The 22,209-nt window shown below is 46.7% G+C and overlaps 1 protein-coding gene across 1 annotated transcript; it reads right to left on the bottom strand.

Moving 5' to 3' along the window:
* Positions 1-2,273: 2,273 nt before the first annotated feature.
* Positions 2,274-18,463, bottom strand: LOC116969783 (the record flags this gene model as incomplete). Its single annotated transcript, XM_033016567.1, has 3 exons — positions 2,274-2,509; positions 11,569-11,661; positions 18,179-18,463. Coding segments are annotated over 3 exons (614 nt in total), but the record flags the coding sequence as incomplete, so codon positions are not given.
* Positions 18,464-22,209: the final 3,746 nt, after the last annotated feature.

The raw sequence follows: 22,209 nt of genomic DNA on the forward strand, positions 1-22,209 counted from the left end.
ACGTTTTTATTTTTATACCTACCCTAGTTTTACCCGATCAAAGACATCACTCTCTTGTACATTTCCTGCAGCTCATCCCCTCCTTTCACTGCACATTAACTCTGCTTCTCTTCCCACAGATGTGTAAATTAAAGCACATGGTATTGGGGTAGGGTGTAGACATGGGTAGAATATTGGTTGGCAGCCCGGAAGCAAAGAGTAGGAATGAACGGGTCCTTTTCAGAATGGCAGGCAGTGGCGAGTGGAGTGCCGCAAGGCTCGGTGTTGGGGCCGCAACTGTTTACCATATATATTAATGATTTGGAAGAGGGAATTAGGAGCAACACCAGTAAGTTTGCGGATGACACAAAGCTGAGTGGCAGTGTGAACTGTGAAGAGGATGTTAGGGGGTTGCAGGGTGACCTGGAAAGGTTGAGTGAGTGGGCAGATGCATGGCAGATGCAGTATAATATCGATAAATGTGAGGTTATCCACTTTGGCGGCAAAAACAAGGGGGCAGATTATTATCTCAATGGGGTTAGGTTGGGTAAGGGAGAGGTACAGTGAGACCTGGGTGGCCTTGTACACCGGTCACTGAAAGTTGGCGTATAGGTACAGCAGGCAGTGAAGAAAGCTAATGGAATTTTGGCCTTCATAACAAGAGGATTTCAGTATAGGAGTAAAGAGGTTCTTCTGCAGTTGTATAGGGCTCTGGTGAGACCACATCTGGAGTATTGTGTACAGTTTCGGTCTCTTAATTTGATGAAGGACATCCTTGTGATTGAAGCAGAAGGTTCACAAGAATGATACCTGGGAGGGCGGGACTGTCATATGAGGAAAGATTGAAAATACTAGGCTTGTATTCACTGGAGTTTAGAAGGATGAGGGGGTATCTTATAGAACATATAAAATTATAAAAGGACTGGAAAAGCTCGATGCAGGAAAAACGTTCCCAATGTTGGGCGAGTCCAGAACCAGGGGCCACAGACTTAGAATTAAGGGGAGGTCATTTAAGACTGAGGTGAGAAAAATCTTTTTCACCCAGAGAGTGGTGAATTTATGGAATTCCCTGCCACAGAGGGCAGTGGAGGCCAAGTCACTGGATGGATTTAAGAGAACGTTCGATAGAGCTCTAGGGGCTAGTGCAGTCAAGGCATATGGGGAGAAGGCAGGCACGGGTTATTGATAGGGGATGATCAGCCATGATCACAATGAATGGCTGTGCTGGCTCGAAGGACCGAATGGTCTCCTCCTGCACCTATTTTCCACGTTTCTACGTTTCTATAACCGACGTGCTGAATATTTTTTTAATACCGTAAATTTTGGCAAATGTACTTTTGTTTATTTTATTTGTCAATTGAATGATAAACGAACAGTTTGATATCTTAGATTAATCCAGCAGGTCAGACAGCATCTATAAATACTGAGTTATTTTATGCAGCACATTGTGTGTGTTTTTGTAAACCAACATCTGCAGTTCCTTGTGCTTGTGCATAATGCCCTTTGTGGTTTAAGGAACTGAGCTGAATGTGACCAATGAAACTGATGACACTTTAGAAGTATTATCGTTTTTGATTCTGGGTTTACAAGTTTACTGCTCCCTGACCGTTGTGTTCAGATGCATGTGTAGAAATAACAGCTGGATCAGAATGGAACATTCTCAGAAATCCCCAAGTCACAGGTCTTATTCCTGATACCAGATCTACAGGACGCAAACTGATCAGAGATCAGTGCCTCCATTGCACTATTCAGTGCGAGGTGAGCGGACTGTGTGTGTCAAAGTTTGTTTCTTCAACAGCAGATAGCAACAAAATTGTTTAAGGTGAACCATGGCAATCTTTAATTGATTCATCAGACGGGAGTGGAAAGATCTACAATGAGCACAAACGTTGCTCAGTGCTTCTCGGGCTCCACTCACAGAACAAAGGAAAGTTAGCACAATTATACATTGTTCCTTTCAGTAAATCCCTCCTACCTAGTCTGAATATGGCATGACTGAAAGATTCTGTAGACTTTCAGAATATGGGAAAAGCTGGGGCCAAATCAAGCTCATCCAATAACAAGTTATTACTTATCTATGGAGCGTCAGCTATTTTTCCAATCTTGGCTTGTTTATGGCCTTGAAAGAAGCACATGTTATTACTGCAGGATCCCATCTTAATGTCTTTATTGAAAAGACAACCTGTCCTCCATATTGTGCCCCATATAATTTACAAAGGCATTCAGACTTGGCATTCTTTTGTTCTACAAGACCATGCTTTTGTAGAAGAACATCTCCATTTTAGATTTGACTATTAGCTCTTCCCCCCAATACCGTCAGTTCTGTGACAGGAAACATAAGTCACCGTGTTCCTTCCACTTACCCCGTGTTCTTGTTCACTGAAACATCCCTGCTGTCTCATCATGAAGCCGAGGCTTTCAACCCTTTCTTCAATCGCCTGTTTCAGTCTCTCCCGATAGAATTTTGTCAGCTGGAACAATTGGTACTCGCTCCACTGTGTCAGGAGCTCAGAGTATGTAGGCGTTAGATCTGTGTGTACAAAGAGAGAAACTAAACACCATCTGAATCAGTCCCATTGGCTCCAGCTACAACAGCAACCCTCATCCTCACTGTTCCTGCCCCCTAATTAGAATGATCAAAAACAGAATATGGGAATAAGACAATGTGCTGTGGGAACTCAGTGGGTCAACCATCATCTCTGGAGAATATGGATAGGTGACGTTTCAAGTCTGGACCTTTCTTCAGGCTGATTGTGGTGGCGGTGAGTGGGGAGACGTGTGGACAAGAGGAGGGACAGGTCAAAGACTGGTAAGTAAGGTGGATACAGGTGAGGGGAGTTTTTGATAGGCTGATAATTGGAGAAAGACCAGAGATGAAAAGACAGGTGTGAAATAAAAGGAAATAAGAATTTCAAATTGTGAAGCGAGATGAATTAATGTATGTGGAAAGGGAGAGGGGAGAAATCTGCACGAGGAGGAAAAATGGTTAACAACCATAAAAAGCGTAAGTGTTCGGCAAAACAGTCGCCGAGTCGATGCTTTGTCTCGCCAATTGCCCACCATTGTAACACTCTTCCCATTCCCATAGCAACCTCTCTGTCCTTGGACACATGCTCACTGGAGGAACAGCATCTCAAATTCCGCTTGGCTAGCCTACAATCCAATGGTATGAAAGTGAATTCTCCAATTTTACTTCGGAGTCACGTGAGTGATTCCGTGAAGAACCCGTTCAGCCCGCATGCGCGGCATTACGTCCAGCAGAGCAACAGCGGCACAGCGGGAGTCGGGCTCTCCCGCTATGGAGGTGAAAGAACGGACCGTCAGGTAAGCTGACGTCAGTTTTCTTTCACAGGGAGCCTTCTGCTGTCCGGCAGAGAAGTAAGGCTCTACAACAAACCTGTTCCCCGCTCGACTCCACGGAGAAGCCTTCCAACTGGGGGGGGGGCAGCAACGGAACAGACCTGTCCCCCGCTCGACTCCACGGAGGAGCCTTCCATCGCGGGGGCAGCAAAAAGGCGGTAGGACCGCTAACCCAGCGCTCCGCTATCCCGACACCGCGCCGAGCCCAGCCCCGCTAGCGCCTCAGCAGCGGGCTGGAAGTAACGCCACGGAAGCGTCCAGCCGGTGGCTCCGACTTATCGGACGGGACGTCTTTCCACCCGCACGGGAGGAAAGACAACCGCCTGCACAGACCTGCCCCACGCTCGACTCCACGGAGGAGCGTTTCTTCTCGCGGGGGCAGCAACAAGGCGGTAGGACCGCTTACCGGGCGGTCCGCTACCCCGACCGAGCCCAGCCCCGCTAGCGCCTGAGCAGCGGGCTGGATGTACAAGCCAAGGAAGAGGCTTTCCGGCCGGTGGCTCCGACTTATCGGACGGGGACGTCTCTCCACCCAGTCGGGGGAGAGACAGCCGCCTGAGCCGCAAGGAGCGGCTCTTGGAGCAGGAGCTCCAGCGAGGTGCACACCAGGAGGGGCGCACTCGCAGAGGGAGGTCAGGCACTCCCTCCACTGTGCCTTGTGCACTGTCCATTGCTTCCTCCTTTCCAGAGGATAGCTTTGGTGACCAGGACTGGGCTGGTCCAGAACAGGGGCAATGGCTGAAGATCTCGGGAGTATGCAAGGGGTGCAGGAACAGGAAGAGCTGCTAGGTGTGGTGACAGCTACGTGGAAACCTCACGTGCAGGAGGCCGTTAAAAGCCTGACTAAGCCATCACATCGTTTTTTCTCCTCGTTCCATGGACAAATACGGAGATGACCACAACCTTCGTAAACAAGTCATAAGACCTGCCATATAATCCTACATTGCGGGGTTGTGCATACCCCAGCCACTGAGCCAGACCCACTACTCTTTGGGGGAATAAACCTCACAAAGCATACGAAGGACATGTACGAGGTTTACAAAACTTTCGGCTCATGAGGGCAGGGCGGGACGAGTAACCAAAAACTAATTCCTACGCAGCAGCACCCCATCGCATCCATCAGTCAACGTCTACCATATCGGACTGATGAAAGCTCGGGGTCCGCATCTATCACCAAAAGTCTTCTTTAGACCAGGGCCCAGAGCGGACCCCATGGAAAATGTGCCACCCCCCAACGTCACCGCCACGTCAGACGACGTGCAAACGTCTGGACCGTTGGACCGGCAGGAAACAGAAGAATACCCATAACCATGGAGGTAGGTGGGTCTGGTTCCTACCAGTATATAGAGTAGTACTAACACATGGGAGTCTATCACGAGTGATCAGTATATACTCAATGGCAGTAGTGAATACAATTCATACTAGAAAAATTGCCACCAGGTCAACATTCACCCCAGAGGGTATTTTTCCCCTCTCCGTTAAAGAAACAAGAGGGACAAGCTGAACTGGTGAGAATATTACAAAGGGGTATCATGGGAAAACCTGAACCCTTGCAATTCGTATCAAATATATTCATTAAACCCAAAAAAGATGGTGGATGTCGCATCATCATTGACTTAACTTCCCTAAATATGTTTGTCAAGTATATACATTTCAAAATGGAACCGGTTGTTACTGCCAAACAAATAAATTCCAAAGGATACTTCATGGCAAGCATTCATCTTAAAGATGTTTACTATTTAGTACCATTCACTAGGATCATCGCAGATACCTGAAATTTACCTGGATGGGGCAGCTATAGCAGTTTAAAGCGTTACCCAATGGGCTCACATCAGCCCAAGAGTGTCACCAAGACACTAAAACCAGCTCTGGCAATATTCAGAAGACAAAAACATATTGTCATGGCATATCTTGATGATATCCTAAATGGTAGGCAAGACCATGAATTTGACTTTGTTAGCTGTTTAGCTACCAAACAGTTATTCGAAACCCTGGGGTTGTCTTACATTCAGATAAATCTAAGTTGAAGCCATCCTCTATCATGGACTACTTGGGCTTCATAATTAATTCAGTCTACGTGACTGTAACATTGCCAAGAGACAACATGGTGGAATTGGCACAATCATGCAACAATTTAATGGTCAATAAACTACCAACTACTCGACAAGTAACAGAGTAATTGGGAAAATGGTAGCAGCATTTCTGGCTACATAATTCGGACCTTTGTACCAAAAACGACATACAGGTCATTATTGATCGTTTCATGAAGTTACCCACTGAAGTAATATCAGAACGACAGTGGTGGGCAAAAAACGTTTGACATAGTTTTAGCCTATTATTATCATCACTAACCCTACGTCAGTTATCCAAACAGATGCCAGTACTCGAGACTGGGGAGCAACTAGCTCTATATCCAGCACAAGTAGTAGATGGACTAACCCAGAATCATCGTTACCACTTACACTGGGCATTAATTATCTAGAGATGTTTGGGTGACTTTTTATGATTTAAAAGCATATGCATAAATATGCATCACTTGCATGTACGGTTATAAATAGATAATACTACGGTGGCGGCATACATTAACCATATGGGCGGCATAAAATCGGTATCATGCGACAAGTTGGTCAACACAATTTGGCAATGGTGTGTCCAAAGACATATTTGGCTATCAGTAACTTACCTGCCAGGTAAGCTAAATACAGTGGCAGACACCAGGTCACATAAATTTAATGACAACATCGAATAGATGTTAAAAACCCCCAAAAATGTTTCCCAAAAGTTATCAAGCAATATGGCACGCCAGATATCGATTTATTTGCATCAAGGCTAAATCACCAGGTACCTATGTATGTCGCTTGGGAACCAGACCCTGAGGCAGTAGCGGTAGATGCGTTCGCGCTGGATTGGGGAAATTCTTCTTCTATGCATTTCCTCCCTTCTGCCTCATCAGTCACTACGCACGGGGACTACGCACAGTACAAATGGAGTCTGCTTCAGGTATTTTGATAGTACCCGACTGGCCTACACAGCCATGGTTCCCATTACTCCATGACATGGTTGTTGAAACTCCGATGGTATTCCCCAGTGAACCAGAGTTATTAACACCCAGTGTCGGGCACAAGCCACCCGTGCCATGAAAAAATCAAACTCCTGGGTTGCAGATTCTGCACAAACCACTTCTGAGACTGGGATTATCATAACAAACCGTCGACACCATGTCAGCATTCCTCCGAACATCCACTGAAAAACAGCACTTGTCCAGCATCAAAAAATGGGAGAAGTACTGCTTGAATACAGGGACCACCTATTCAACCACTACAGTTACCAACGTACTGGAATTCCTGGTGAACCTTCACCACGATGAAGCCCTGCCTGTCTATTTCAAAACCAGCTCCAGGACAACAGGCCATGGGATCCCACCAGCTGGTGGTCAATCTAATGAAGGGTATTTACAACTCTAAACCCCTAGACCAAGGTACACCCATATATGGGATGTCAGTGTGGTCCTGACATACCTCAGGGGATGCCCACCAGCCAGATCCCTCAACCTGAAACCATCTATGCTCAAAACACACATGTTGATGGCACTTATAGCTGCACAGAGGGTCCAAGTCAAGTCAAGTCAAGTTTATTTGTCACATACACATACGAGATGTGCAGCGAAATGAAAGTGGCAATGCTCGCGGACTTTTGTGCAAAAGACAAACAACCAAACAAATTATAAACATAATCATAACACACATATTCTTTTACATAATAAATAATGGAAGGAAAAACGTTCAGTAGAGTTAGTCCCTGGTGAGATAGGCTTTTACAGTCCGAATGGCCTCTGGGAAGAAACTCCCTCTCAACCTCTCTGTTCTCACCGCATGGCAACGGAGGCGTTTGCCTGACCGTAGCAGCTGGAACAGTCCGTTGCAGGGGTGGAAGGGGTCTCCCATGATTTTATTTGCTCTGGAGTTGCACCTCCTGTTGTATAGTTCCTGCAGGGGGGGGAGTGAAGTTCCCATAGTGCGTTCGGCCGAACACACTACTCTCTGCAGAGCCTTCTTGTCGTTGGCAGAGCAATTCCCAAACCAGATGGTAACATTTCCGGACAAGATGCTTTCCACCGCCGCTGCGTAGAAGCACTGGAGGATCCTCGGAGACACTCTGAATTTCCTCAATTGCCTGAGGTGGTAAAGGCGCTGCCTTGCCTTACTCACGAGTGCTGAGGCGTGTGATGCCCATGTCATATCCTCGGAGATGTGGACTCCCAGATATTTAAAACAGTTACTACACCTATTGCGACTGGACACCATGCTCACAGCTCCAGACCAGATCGCTGTCGTTGTCCAGGGAACGGTCAAACAGAGCAGACCAGGAACACCTAATCCAGTCGTGGAATTCCGGGCTTACCCGCCAGAAACACGGTTATGTGCCATGACCCTACTATCCTACATAGACACAACCAAAATATTCGAGGGAGATGAAAAGCCTTGTGGGTCAGTCATAAAAAACCTTATGGTCGGGTGACGAGCCATTTCGTGATGGCTCAAGCAGGTGCTAAAAGCTGCTGGGATAAAAACTAACATGTACAAAGTTCATTCCACCAGGGCAGCATCCACGTCGATGGATAAAATAATGGAAGTGCCTATAAACCACATCCTGGCTACAGCAGGATGGTGGGGGGAAAGACCGTTCAGAAATTTTATAAAAAGCCGTTGGCAAAACCTGTTTTATTTGCAGGAAAGATTTCCAGACTGCAAATATTTAATTTAAACCCAGGGGAGCAATTTAATTTCTTTGTTGTTATTGTTAAAAAATACCATTGTGTTTTTCTACAAACAGATTCATTGGTTGATTACGATAACACACTTCCTCCCTCAAAGACTTCGGCAGTGATGTAGTAATAACTGTTACACGGTTTGAAATCACAGAGCTTTGAAATCTTCACGGAATCACTCACGTGACTCCGAAGTAAAATAGTAAGATTAAACGAGAACTTACCAGTTTGAAGTTTGCTCTGTATTTTATGAGGAGTTACGATGAGGGATTACGTGCCCTCCACTCCCACCCTCAATAATATGGGTCAAATTCATAAACTGATGTCGCAGTCTGAAGAAGGTTCGGCCCGAAACGTCGCCTATTTCCTTCGCTCCATAGATGCTGCTGCACCCGCTGAGTTTCTCCAGCAATTTTGTGTACCTTCTCCTTATCTTTACTATGTTTACTTCAATAACTGTGTCTGTTTATGATTCCACACCGCTGCTTTGAAGTATGCCGCGCATGCGTGCTGAACTGGTTCTTCACGTAATCCCTCATCATAACTCCTCATAAAATACAGATCAAACTTCAAACTGGTAAGTTCTCGTTTAATCTTACTATTTTAAGTAACAATCCAAACCGCACACCCGCATTATTTCCCCCACTCTCTCCGCTGTTTTGCACCGATTTCTCCCCTCCCCATTTCCTGCTGTTATGGTTCAATGTTCTTAAACAGACATGAACGCAAATAAAATCAATGATCATTCAGTACAATCTTTATCTCACCAGGCGGTAGTGGTAAAACTCTTTACAGTATGCAGATTACAGACTATACGGAGTTCTCATCCCCACACAAAGGGGCAGTGATCTAATTACATATATATACACCAATAACCAACGATTCAGCAACACCTTATCTACAGATCATAGTGCAACCTCTTGCTTCTTAAGATTGACAGGTTCTCTGACAGAGGAAGGGTGAGCCATATCTGCATTACTGAAAGTCTGATCTTGACCGCATTTGGCTCGCTGTGCTGCGATTTCCAAGAGAACGCCGTAACCTACGCCTTTCATTTTTGGCCACCTTGCTCAGAGCCCCCCTCCGCCTTCCGGGACCAGAGGATTTTTCCCATCGATAAAAACATTTGAGAGATATTAATGTTTTTAAATAATTTGCCATTCTCTCTGCTGCCCCTGCTGGAGGGAGGGGGAGGGACTATAAAACTAGGAAGTGGTGTGCCTCACTCAGTCTCTGCAAGATGGAGGAAGCCAGAGGGTCACGTCTCTCTGAGCTCTCAAAACCACTGAACACATGTCTACTCAACTGTGAGTGCCCTTAATGTGGTTTGAAAATGAAAATATGGTTGGTTTGAAGTAAAAAATGCACTGCAAATGGTTGTTTGGGTTGAAGTAATTTGTGGAGAGGTGGAATTGGTGGAGAGGTGGAATATTGCGTCGGGGAACCAGCCCTCCCGTGTGAACATGGGACCCAACGGGTCCCACTTAGTCTAGTATGGTTATATGAGAAGGCTATATTTCTGCAGAACAAGCATTTTGTTTTTTTCTACTGATGACATACATTATAATCTTATAGAACAAAGGTTAGTGCCAAGAGTCTGAATCTGTCTAATGTTTATATTATCGAGGAGACATTCATGAAACTGTTATCTTGCTGTTATTGGAAAGGGAACATCAACAGTTTGTTAGCTTTATTAAGGTTAGTGCGTTTCGCTGGCTTTACAATTTAATAGGAGGAGATTAAAGCTTGTCTTAGTTCCACTCAATCCATTTTCTAAGTTGAAATCTTTTTTTAACTTCCACACTGCCTCCTATATTCCTTTCTTTATTTTCACAATCTCCAACACTCAATCCTTCTGTCGAACACCTGGATTTGATATCTCTAGCCTTTTTTTAAACCACCTACCTATCAAAAAAAACTCCTCAATAATATCCATCTCACTTGCCAGGCTTTGTGATGCCGCTCCTCTCTGCCAGGTTACGGCTGCATTCTACAATCAGTCTGAAGGATCGGGGAGGCTGAGGCAGCGTGTGAGCAGGGGAGGGTTGGATAGTGTGTGACCGGGGGAGAATGTGACGGTGTGACCCAGGGAGCATGGGCCCGGGGGGATGGAACAGTGTGTGTGACCCAGGGGGCACGGGACAGTGTGTGTGACCCAGGGAGCATGGGCCCAGGGGGATGGGACAGTGTGTGTGACCCAGGGGGCACGGGCCCAGGGGGATGGGGCAGTGTGTGTGACCCAGGGGGCACGGGCCCAGGGGGATGGGGCAGTGTGTGTGACCCAGGGGGCACGGGACAGTGTGTGTGACCCAGGGAGCATGGGCCCAGGGGGATGGAACAGTGTGTGTGACCCAGGGGGCACGGGACAGTGTGTGTGACCCAGGGAGCATGGGCCCAGGGGGATGGGACAGTGTGTGTGACCCAGGGGGCACGGGCCCAGGGGGATGGGACAGTGTGTGACCCAGGGGGCATGGGCCCAGGGGGATGGGACAGTGTGTGACCCAGGAAGGGAGGGCACTGGTCGACTGTGATCATCTCCGTAGCCGGTGTTCAGACAGGGAACATATCACAGCAAAAACACAGTAGACAAACGCACTGATGAAGAGGTGCAGGTGCACTTATCACCTGAGGCAACACTGTAGGTGATGCCAGCTAATCTCCCTAGGATTATCTTCCACATGCATGAACCACCCAGTTTACTCACGGATAATGGACACGCATTGCAATTGCTCTCCTTCAACCAAGTGTGTCCCACCCATCACCATCGCTCCACTCTCTGTGGCCTCATGCTACCTGGCTTCAATGATACTTTGTCTTGTGTACACAAGTTCAGTGACCATCCCCCTATACACGAGGATCAGGAGAGGAGTAGATACACTATCTATAATATATAATAGATTAATACACACAGTATTTTACCCCGAGGAGGGGAATCAAGAAACAATGATATAGGTTTCAGGTGGAGTCGGGGATTTTATGTTAAAATTGGTACATGGATAGGTTAGGTTTAGAGGGACATGGGCCTTACGCAGGCTTGTGGGACTACAGTAGATCGGCCATGTTGTGTGACGTGTCCAAGGTGGGGCTGAAGAGCCGTGTTCCATGTCGTGTGCCTCTATGACTCTGAGGCACAACTTGGGCCATAATAACTCCAACAGTACAGACTACACAGAGTCCAAACACAAGAGTCACCACGATTCATGCACCATCTTATACTCTTCACTTTCTCAGAAAGCCTCTCCCCAGTCACTGCATTAATTCACATCTGAATCTTCAATGATGATGATTCATCGCCTCTACGATCACTCCCTCTGTCCTTTCAACTACTGCCTGCAGAGGTTAACATCCTCTCTGTCTCAGTCCCTTCCTTAATCCCCTGTCCTTCTGACCTGTGGACCATGTATTAGATGCAAACCAGATATCAAGACAATATTTATATCGTGAAGAATTCTGCAACACACCTGTGTCCATCCTTGTTGTTGAGGTCACTGGAGCCGCAGTCCTGTTTCCAACTTCAGCAGTGGTGTGGATAGGTGTTACCATATTCTGCTGCTCTGCAGTAACCCGAATAATAATAGTGGGATTAGACAATAATTAAGACAAGAATGAAAAGATTGCCGTGAACCGTGAACCACTACCCACCACGATCAATCTCCCGGTGTTGGGGGTGGGAACGGGTAGGTTTTGGGGGAGGGGGAGGGATGTGGAATGTCAACATTGAACCAGAAACTAAACTGAATCAGCCATTTCCATCCTGTGGCCTGGTGGTTTAACAGTATTGAAATCTTGCACTGAGCCACTCACTTCTTCACATTCAAACCTTTCCCCATGGACCACAAGGGACAAAAGAGATGTTGCAGCTCCTACACCATCCAGGATAACACTGACCACTTGTCTGGCAGCCCATTCACTTGGATAAATGGGTCAATAACTAGACAGATGCTGCAAAGGCCAGTGATGGGTCTCCCTATTTTACAGCCTACATTAATAGGTTAAAAACTGGCTGTCTTGTGGGCAACATTATTGTTAATCATCTTATGTATGCAGACGACCTGGTCCTGCTCTGTCCATCAGTGCTGAGCTGCAGCAGATGTTGAAGGTGTGCTCTCAGTATGGCCTTGATTATGACATAAAGTATAACGCTAAGAAAAGCCGCATAATGATAGTTAGAAGCACTGAGGACAGGAAATCAACTTTTCCGACCTTTTATTTGTCAGACAGTCCTCTTGCTGTGTGTGAGGAAATTAAATACCTAGGTCATGTCATATCCGATGACTGGACGGATGACAAAGACCTCTACCGACAGCGCTGTAACATTTATCTTCAAGCTAACATGCTTATAAGGAAGTTTTCTATGTGCTCTGACTCTGTGAAGTGTTCCCTGTTCAGAACCTACATCACACCGTTATATACTGCTCAATTGTGGTCTAACTATAAGAAAAAGAGTATGCAGAGGCTCAAGGTTGCATACAATGATGCAATGGGGTTGCTGCTTCGTGTCCCTAGGTGGCATAGTGCCAGTCAATTGTTTGTGTCCACTAGAGTGCCAACCTGTGAGGCACTCTTAAGACAGCTGATGTTTAGTTTTATGTGTCGCCTGGACAAGTCAGAGAACCACATAATTGAAGCCCTAGTCAGCCCTCTGAAAAGCTGCTATAGATTCACTTCTAGGCTAAGACGGCATTGGTGCAATAACTTGTATATCTTATAGGCTAATATGCAATTTTAATGTATTTTTGTATCTCCTTATACTGTATGATGTGTTATATGGACCTGTGTCTGAAATAAAGCTTTATTATTATTAACCACGCGGATAAAAGGACTTCACAGTTTAGCAGGGCACTTGAAAATATGGCGCGCGGATTGTTTGGAGCATCGGAATTGGCTGATTGAGCAACTAATAAAACGGCAAGATGCAGTGAAGCGGCCTGTCGGGGGTAGTTGTATTAATAGAGAGACTGTGTAGAGGTAAAGTGCTGTGTACAGGGCAAGTGTGAGTCTTCGGCAATGAGTCCAAGGAAAGGGGGTAGGAGATAAAGGTAGTCGTGCAGCCTGTTGAGCTTGTTGGATCTTATTTCAGTGCCGTCAAGAGGCAGGAGGAATGGTGCAACGTTGGTGACTAAACCTGTTGGGAATGTGTCCAGGAGCAGCTCCGTGTTTGGGAACTGGAGATACAGATGGATGACCTAGAGATCATCCGAGAGACCCTTTGGGCAAAACCAACAACAAGGTGGTCACGACCAAAGACCAGGATGAAAGGGTGGTGACCACCAGGACCTCTAGTCGGCAAAGGCTGTAGGTGACCATTCTTTGTGGCCATTTCCTTTCCAAACATGTAGCAGTTTTGGAGACTGTTAGGGGATGACCCGTCAGGGAGGAGCAGTAGTATCAGGCAGGATGAGACTCCGTGCCTGGCAAAGCCATAGTGGAAGGATACACATCTGTTGGGGAGAGGGGTGGACAGGAGATTGTGTGGCAGCAATCGAGACTACAGGATTGTGCGTTGTTTTCTGCTTCCAGGGTCCAGGATGACTCGGAGCGGCTACTTGATATTCTCAAGGGGGAGAATGAGCCAGAAGTTGCTGTGCATGTTGGCACAAATGACATAGGATGTTAGGAAATTGTAAAATAACAGGGCAGTGATCTCCGTAGTACTCCTTGTGCTACATGCTACTGAGTGTAGGAACAGGGAAAGAAAGACAGGTGAATGCATGGCAAAGGGGTAGGGATGCATACTTTTGTACCACTGGGACTTCTTCTGGGATAGACGTGACCTGTACAAGAGGGATGAGTTGTACCTGAACCTGAAGGGAATGCCAATATTCTGAGCGGCAGCTCCCACTGTCTCCATCACAAGAAATAGACTATTGACTGACGTCTATTACTAACCCACTGAGCCCCAAAACTATCTCGACTACATTTTTTTCTCACCCTGCTTCCTGCAAAGACTCTATCCCCTACTTCCAAAATCCTCCGTCTGTGCCCAAGATGAGGTATTCCATACTAGAACATGCGAGATGTCATCATTCTTCAGGGAACGGGGGTTCTCCTCTCCCATCATAGAAGAGACCTTCACTCGTGTCTCCTCGTTACCCCCAGCTCCGCCCTTGCCCCTTCCATTCGTCAGAACGATAGGTTCCCCTCGTCCTTACCTTCCACCCCATCAACCGTCGCATACAACACATAATGCTCCAAATTTTCCACCACGAGCCACATTTTCCCATACAATACAATACAATACAATTTATTTGTCATTTGAACCCCATTGAGGTTCAAACGAAATGTTGTGTCTGCAGTCATACACACAAGAAAGAACCAAGACACAACACAATTTACACAAACATCCATCACAGCGCATCTCCTCCTCGCTGTGATGGAAGGCAAAGTCTTATCTCTCCCCTGCACTCCCCATTCCCCTCCCGATGTCAGAGTCAAAGTCAAAGCCCCCGGCGGGCGATGGTAATTGTCCCGCGGCCATTAACGCCGCGCCAGGTGATGCGAGGCCACGCTCCGGGTCTTGTTGTTGGAGCCCCCGGCGTGCGCTAGCAAAGTCCCGCAGCCATTCCAAGCCGCGCGGGGCGATGATGCAAGGCCCCGCTCCTGGTACTCTTCAACCCCACAACTCGGGCGGGTGAAGTCGCCGTTGCGGAAGCCCTGAAAAGCGGTCTCCCAGCAGGGACCCGCGGGCCCCCGGTGTCACTGTCCACCAGACCTGCGGTTGGAGCCTCCGAAACCCCGGGGTCGGGTCGCAGCAGCGCGCCACCACCGCTCCTCCCGCTCCAAACTCGGCCAGGTCCGCTGGTTAGTAGGTCCACAGGCTCCGCGACAGGAGCCCCACATCGTTCCTGCTGGAGGCCGCTCCACGGTGCTAGGCCCCAACGACAACGGAGACCCGACAGAGAAAAGGTCGGGTTCTTCGTGCAAGGGATACATTTTAAAAGTTCCCCCCACCCACCCCCCACACACATACACAAAAAAATAAATATGAACTACATTCAAACGAGACAAAAAAGAATAAAAAGACAGACGGACTGCAGAAGCTGCTGCGACGTGAGTCGCGCCGCCCACCGGACTCCACCCCTTGCCGCCTTCCACAGAGATCGTTCCCTCCAACTCCATGCTTAACTCATCCATTCCCACCCAAACCAAACCCTCCCCAGGTACCTTCCCCTGCAACCACAGAAGATGCAACACCTGTCCCTATACCTCCCCGCTCGACTCTGTCCAGGGACCCGGACAGTCCTTTCAGGTTAACTTGCACCTCCTCCAACCTCATCTACTGTATCCGTTGTTCAAGATGTGGACTCTAAAGGGACTGTCCCACTTGCGTGTCATTTGCGCGTCACGCAGGTCACCACGCACCACGACCGCGTGTCACTGCCGATGTCACCACGCACCACGCGCGCATCACTTGATGTCGCGTAAATGACGCCCAAGTGGGACAGGCCTTTTACACATCGGCGACACCAAACGCAGACTGGCCGATAGTTGCGCCGAACACTTTCTCTCAGCCCGCTTGAAACTACCTGATCTCCCGGTTGCTGGACACTTGAATTCCCCTCCCATTCCTACACCGACCTTTCTGTCCTCGGTCTCCTCCATTGTGAAAGTGAAGCTAAACGCAAATTGGAGGAACAGCATCTCATATTTCACTTGGCAGCTTACAGTCCACTCTCCACATCACCGTCTATTTCCCTTATCCCTAACCAGTCTGAAGATGTGTTTCGACCCAAAACATCACCCATTCCTTCTCTCCATAGATGCTGACAGTCTCGCTGAGACACTCCAGCTTTGTGTCAATCTTTGGTTTAAACCAGCATCTGCAGCTCCTTCTTACACATCCTGGCCGGCAGGTTTGCTACTGGTATCTGGGTGGATTGAAACTATAATGGTTGATGGGTAGGATCCAATACATGACTGAGGCAGATGAGAAGATGGAGGCCAGTATGGATTGTGATTAGAGAAGGTTTAGTGCACAGTAGAGGCATGACAGCGAGCAAGGAGGGTGTGGGTAGGTGTGTGCGACTGAGATGCTACGTAGACTGTTAGGGGATGACCCGTCAGGGAAGACCTGTAGTATTAGGCAGGATGAAGCATCGTGCCTGGAAGAGACATAGTGGTAGGATACACATCAGTTAGGGGATGGGGGCAAGTGTAGGAGGTTGTGGAAAGGGGATTCTGTGGAAGCAGTCGGGAATTCTGGATGGTGTGCTGCTGTCTCGGAGCGGCTATTTGACATCCTGCTCCAGGAGGGTGGCCAGGATATCATGGAGCGGTGACTTGACATTCTCAAGGGAGAGAATGAGGAGGTTGTTGTGCATGTTGACACGAATGATATTGCACGTTAGGCAAAAGGTAGAAAAAAAGCAGGGCACTGATCTCCGTAGCACTTCCTGTGCTACTTGCTAGTGAGTGTAGGAACAGGACAAAATGCCAGGTGAATGAGTGACTAAGGAGCTGGTGCAGGGGGAATGGATCTAGACTTTTGTACCACTGCGATCACTGATGGGGCAGACGTGACTTGTACAAGAGGGGTGAGTTGCACCTGAACCGGATGGGAATCCCAAAATCCTGACAGGCAGGTTTGTGCGTGTATCTAAACTAGATTGGTGGAAGAGTGGGATCCAATGCATGACAAAAGCAGATGAGAAGCTGGAGGTTAGTATGGACTATGATCAGGGAACTTTCAGTAGACAATATAGAATTGACAATGAGCTAGGAAGGGTTGTTTGATTGATTGCATTTTATTTCAATGTGAGAGGCCTGAGAGGTAAGGTGGATGAGCTGAGGGTGTGGATAGGTATGTGTGACTACGATGTTGTAGCCATTACAGAAATCTGGCTGAGAGGGACAAGACTGGCAGCTTAATGTTCCAGGATATAGATGCTGCAGGAGAGAGTGAGGTGAGGGTGAAAGAGGACGGGGTGATGCTTTATTGATTAGGAAGAATGTTACAGCAGTAGATGAGATGACATGACTGATGGTTTATTCAAGTAAGTCTGTATGGATGGAGCTATTAAATAAAACGGGCTGATCACCTTGTTGGTGCGTCAATTGTGGGGGGAGGGGTGGGGTATTCAGCGGTAATTGGAGGAACACTATTGCCAATAGATTGTGGATAGCTATATGGCTAACAAGGTAGTCATTGTGGGAGATGTCAACTTTCTAAAAATACTTCTAAATTCCAAATATTTGCTGTCAAAGGAACATCCGGAAATTGGGATGCTTTGCAAAATATGGTGACAAGTTCAAGGCATGCATGCTGATATTAAAGAGAACGGCAAGACATGTGGGAGTAAGTAAGCTTGAATGATGAGAGAATTTGGGGCTCTGGTCAGGAAAATGGAGGCAGGGTGGGATCGATATAGGAACGTGGGATCAAGCCTATTCCCAGAGGAGATTCGGGAATTGAGTAGCATACTAAAGGAGGAAATCAGACAGGCATAATGGGGCATATGTTATCTACCAGTGTAGATGGGGCATCCTGGGCCGAGGATGCTGTTTCCTTGCTGTATGAGGCTATGACTGTGATTTGGATTAATGAAGCCAAACCTGGAGATGACACATAAAACATAGAATAGTGCAGCACGGGAACTGGCCCTTCATCCCCACATATGTACCAACAATATCATGCCAATTTGAACTAATTCATTCAACCTGCTCGCTGACGGGATCGCTCTGTTCCCTGACTGTGTCAGTCATGTGTTAATCTAAATAGTGTTTCCACCAACTCCTCAGCCAGGAAGTTCCAGGAACCTACCAAAGTCTGCCTAAAAAAAGTCCAGCCTGTCCCCTCACCACAACCACAATTGTGCAATGATCCACAATTCTGCAAATAGTTCTGTTGTTTTTTAACTTACTAACTTGACCACCAACGTTTTTGTCCAAATCATGGCATTGTTTAGAAATTGCAGAGGTTCCAGAACTGATCCTTGCAGAATACTATTGGTCAAGAACCTTGTCAGAAAAAACTCTCCCATTTCCCCTCGCCCTAACCTGTTTGTTTTTTTTCCTTCTCTGTCCCTAGTCTTCACCATTCTGCAGCATCCACTCCCCTCCCATTTCACTCACCTGCTGCTTGGATGGGACTCGATGATTCCTTGTTTGATGAATCTCGGTCATGATGGATTTCATCACTTGATTCAGTTCCAGGGGCGTGAACCACGTCTCCTATTCCTCTTTCTCGGGACTGACATTGTTCCCGTTCCTCTTCAGCGGCTTCACATTCCATTGAAGTTCTGCTTTCAATCCCACTTTGCTTTTCTGTCGTTGTTCCTGTGTTCTGACCATCGTTCTTTGATGAGGTGCCTGGACAAGGTCTTTCGAAAACATTGCCCATTTTAGTTAATTTCCCACCTGAAAAAACAACATAAATTGCAGTTGCAGAGCAATTTCAAATTGAAAAAACCACAGGTTGGGAATAGCCAGTAGCAATCTGAGCTGACATTCTGAGGGAAGTGGAACTTAATGATCATCTTAGAAATAGAGCAAGCTAAGCCAATTGACCCAACCTAACTAAAATTACCCATCAAATCTAGTCCCATCAATCCATGGGTTGACATTTCATCTCTCTAAACCACTCTGTCCAAATGTATTGTGAGGAAAGATTTAACAGGAATCCGACTGGTAACTTTTTCACACAAAGGGTGGTGGGTGTATGGAACAAGCTTCCAGAGGAGGTAGTTGAGGCAGGAACTATCCTAACGCTTAAGACAGTTAGACAGGTCGACGGAATGAACAGGTTTAGAGGGATATGTGGCAAGCGCGGGCAGGTGTGACTGGTACAGCTAGGAGGTGTTTCAGCGGTGTGGGTAAGTTGGGCCGAAGTTCCATATACCCACCACTGTGTGAAGATGTTAACCCTCGGGATCCTATTAAATGGTCCCCCTCTCACCTTAAGATTCTTATTCTCTGAGGAAAAAATACCAGTGCTAACACCCTATTTATTTACCCCTCGCCCCATAATTTTATACATGCTAGTGCTGTCGTGGAGGATTTTAACTAATGTGGCAGGGGGATGGGAACAAGAGCAGAGAGGCAGGGGGGTGTAAAATGAGGGTAGAAGCAATAGGTAGCAAGGTGAAAAGTAAAAGTAGCAGGCAGACAAAACCAGGGCAAAAATCAAAAAGGGCCACTTTTCAACATAATTGTATAAGGGGTAAGAGTGTTGTAAAAACAAGCCTGAAGGCTTTGTGTCTCAATGCAAGGAGCATTCGTAATAAGGTGGATGAGTTGAATGTGCAGATGGCCATTAATGAATATGATATAGTTGGGATCACGGAGACATGGCTCCAGGGTGACCAAGGCTGGGAGCTGAACATCCAGGGATATTCAATATTCAGGAGGGATAGAGAGAAAGGAAAAGGAGGTGGGGTAGCGTTGCTGGTTAGAGAGCAGATTAACGCAATAGAAAGGAAGGACATTAGCTTGGAGGATGTGGAATCGGTATGGGTAGAGCTGCGAAACACTAAGGGGCAGAAAACGCTAGTGGGTGTTGTGTACAGGTCACCTAACAGTAGTAGTGGAGTTGGGGATGGTATCAAACAGGAAATTAGAAATGCGTGCAACAAAGGTAAAACAGTTATAATGGGTGACTTCAATCTACATATAGATTGGGTGAATCAAATTGGCAGGGGTGCTGAGAAGAGGATTTCTTGGAATGTATGCGGGATAGTTTTCTAAATCAACATGTAGAGGAACCAACGAGAGAGCAGGCTATTTTAGACTGGGTATTGAGTAATGAGGAAGGGTTAGTTAGCAGTCTTGTTGTGCGTGGCCCCTTGGGCAAGTGTGACCATAATATGGCTGAGTTCTTCATTAGGATGGAGAGTGACATCGTTAATTCAGAAACAAGGGTCCTGAACTTAAAGAAAGGTAACTTTGAGGGTACGAGACGTGAATTGGCCAAGATTGACTGGCAATTAATTCTAAAAGGGTTGACGGTGGATATGCAATGGAAAATTGTTCATCCCAGTTTGGCAAAAGAATAAATCACGGAAGGTAGTGCATCCGTGAATAACAAGGGAAATCAGGGATAGTTTCAAAGCGAAGGATGATGCGTACAAATTAGCCAGAAAAAGCAGCATACCGGAGGACTGGGAGAAATTCAGAGACCAGCAGAGGAGGACAAAGGGCTTATTTAGGAAAGGAAAATAGATTATGAAAGAAAACTGGCAGGAAACATAAAAACTGACTGCAAACGTTTTATAGATATGTGAAAAGAAAAAGATTAGTTAAAACAAATGTAGGTCCCTTGCAGTCAGAAACAGATGAGTTGATCATGGGGAACAAGGACATGGCAGACCAATTGAATAACTACTTTGGTTCCGTCTTCACTAAGGAAGACATAAATAATCTGCCGGAAATAGCAGGGGACCGCGGGTCAAAGGAGTTGGAGGAATTGAGTGAAATCCAGGTTAGCCGGGAAGTGGTGTTGGGTAAATTGAATGGATTAAAGGCCGATAAATCCCCAGGGCCAGATAGGCTGCATCCCAGAGTACTTAAGGAAGTAGCTCCAGAAATAGTGGATGCATTAGTAATAATCTTTCAAAACTCTTTAGATTCTGGAGTAGTTCCTGAGGATTGGATGGTAGCTAACGTAACACCACTTTTTAAAAAGGGAGGTAGAGAGAAAACGGGGAATTACAGACCAGTTAGTCTAACATCGGTAGTGGGGAAACTGCTAGAGTCAGTTATTAAAGATGGGATAGCAGCACATTTGGAAAGTGGTGAAATCATTGGACAAAGTCAGCATGGATTTACGAAAGGTAAATCATGTCTGACGAATCTTATAGAATTTTTCGAGGATGTAACTAGTAGCGTGGATAGGGGAGAACCAGTGGATGTGGTGTATCTAGACTTCCAGAAGGCTTTCGACAAGGTCCCACATAAGAGATTAGTATACAAACTTAAAGCACACGGCATTGGGGGTTCAGTATTGATGTGGATAGAGAACTGGTTGGCAGACAGGAAGCTAAGAGTAGAAGTAAACGGGTTCTTTTCACAATGGCGGGCAGTGACTAGTGGGGTACCGCAAGGCCCGGTGCGGGGACCAGCAGTGACTAGTGGGGTACAGCAAGGCTCAGATCTGGGACCCCAGCTATTTACAATAAATATTAATGATCTGGATGAGGGAATTGAAGGCAATATCTCCAAGTTTGCGGATGACACTAAGCTGGGGGGCAGTGTTAGCTGTGAGGAGGATGCTAGGAGGCTGCAAGGTGACTTGGATAGGCTGGGTGAGTGGGCAAATGCATGGCAGATGCAGTATAATGTGGTTAAATGTGAGGTTATCCATTTTGGTGGCAAAAACAGGAAAGCAGACTGTTATCTAAATGGTGGCCGATTAGGAAAAGGGGGGATGCAATGAGACCTGGGTGTCATGGTACACCAGTCATTGAAAGTAGGCATGCAGGTGCAACAGGCAGTGAAGAAAGCCAATGGTATGTTAGCTTTCATAGCAAAAGGATTTGAGTATAGGAGCAGGGAGGTTCTACTGCAGTTGTACGGGGTCTTGGTGAGACCACACCTGGAGTATTGCGTACAGTTTTGGTCTCCTAATCTGAGGAAGGACATTATTGCCATAGAGGGAGTGCAGAGAAGGTTCACCAGACTGATTCCTGGGATGTCAGGACTGTCTTATGAAGAAAGACTGGATAGACTTGGTTTATACTCTCTAGAATTTAGGAGATTGAGAGGGGATCTTATAGAAACTTACAAAATTCTTAAGGGGTTGGACAGGCTAGATGCAGGAAGATTGCTCCCGATGTTGGGGAAGTCCAGGACAAGGGGTCACAGCTTAAGGATAAGGGGGAAATCCTTTAAAACCGAGATGAGAAGAACTTTTTTCACACAGAGAGTGGTGAATCTCTGGAACTCTCTGCCACAGAGGGTAGTCGAGGCCAGTTCATTGGCTATATTTAAGAGGGAGTTAGATGTGGCCCTTGTGGCTAAGGGGATCAGAGGGTATGGAGAGAAGGCAGGTACGGGATACTGAGTTGGATGATCAGCCATGATCATATTGAATGGCGGTGCAGGCTCGAAGGGCCGAATGGCCTACTCCTGCACCTAATTTCTATGTTTCTATGTTTCTAACACACACA

This window comes from Amblyraja radiata, unplaced genomic scaffold (genome assembly GCF_010909765.2).
Source record: "Amblyraja radiata isolate CabotCenter1 unplaced genomic scaffold, sAmbRad1.1.pri scaffold_1175_ctg1, whole genome shotgun sequence".
NCBI classification, from domain to species: domain Eukaryota; kingdom Metazoa; phylum Chordata; class Chondrichthyes; order Rajiformes; family Rajidae; genus Amblyraja; species Amblyraja radiata.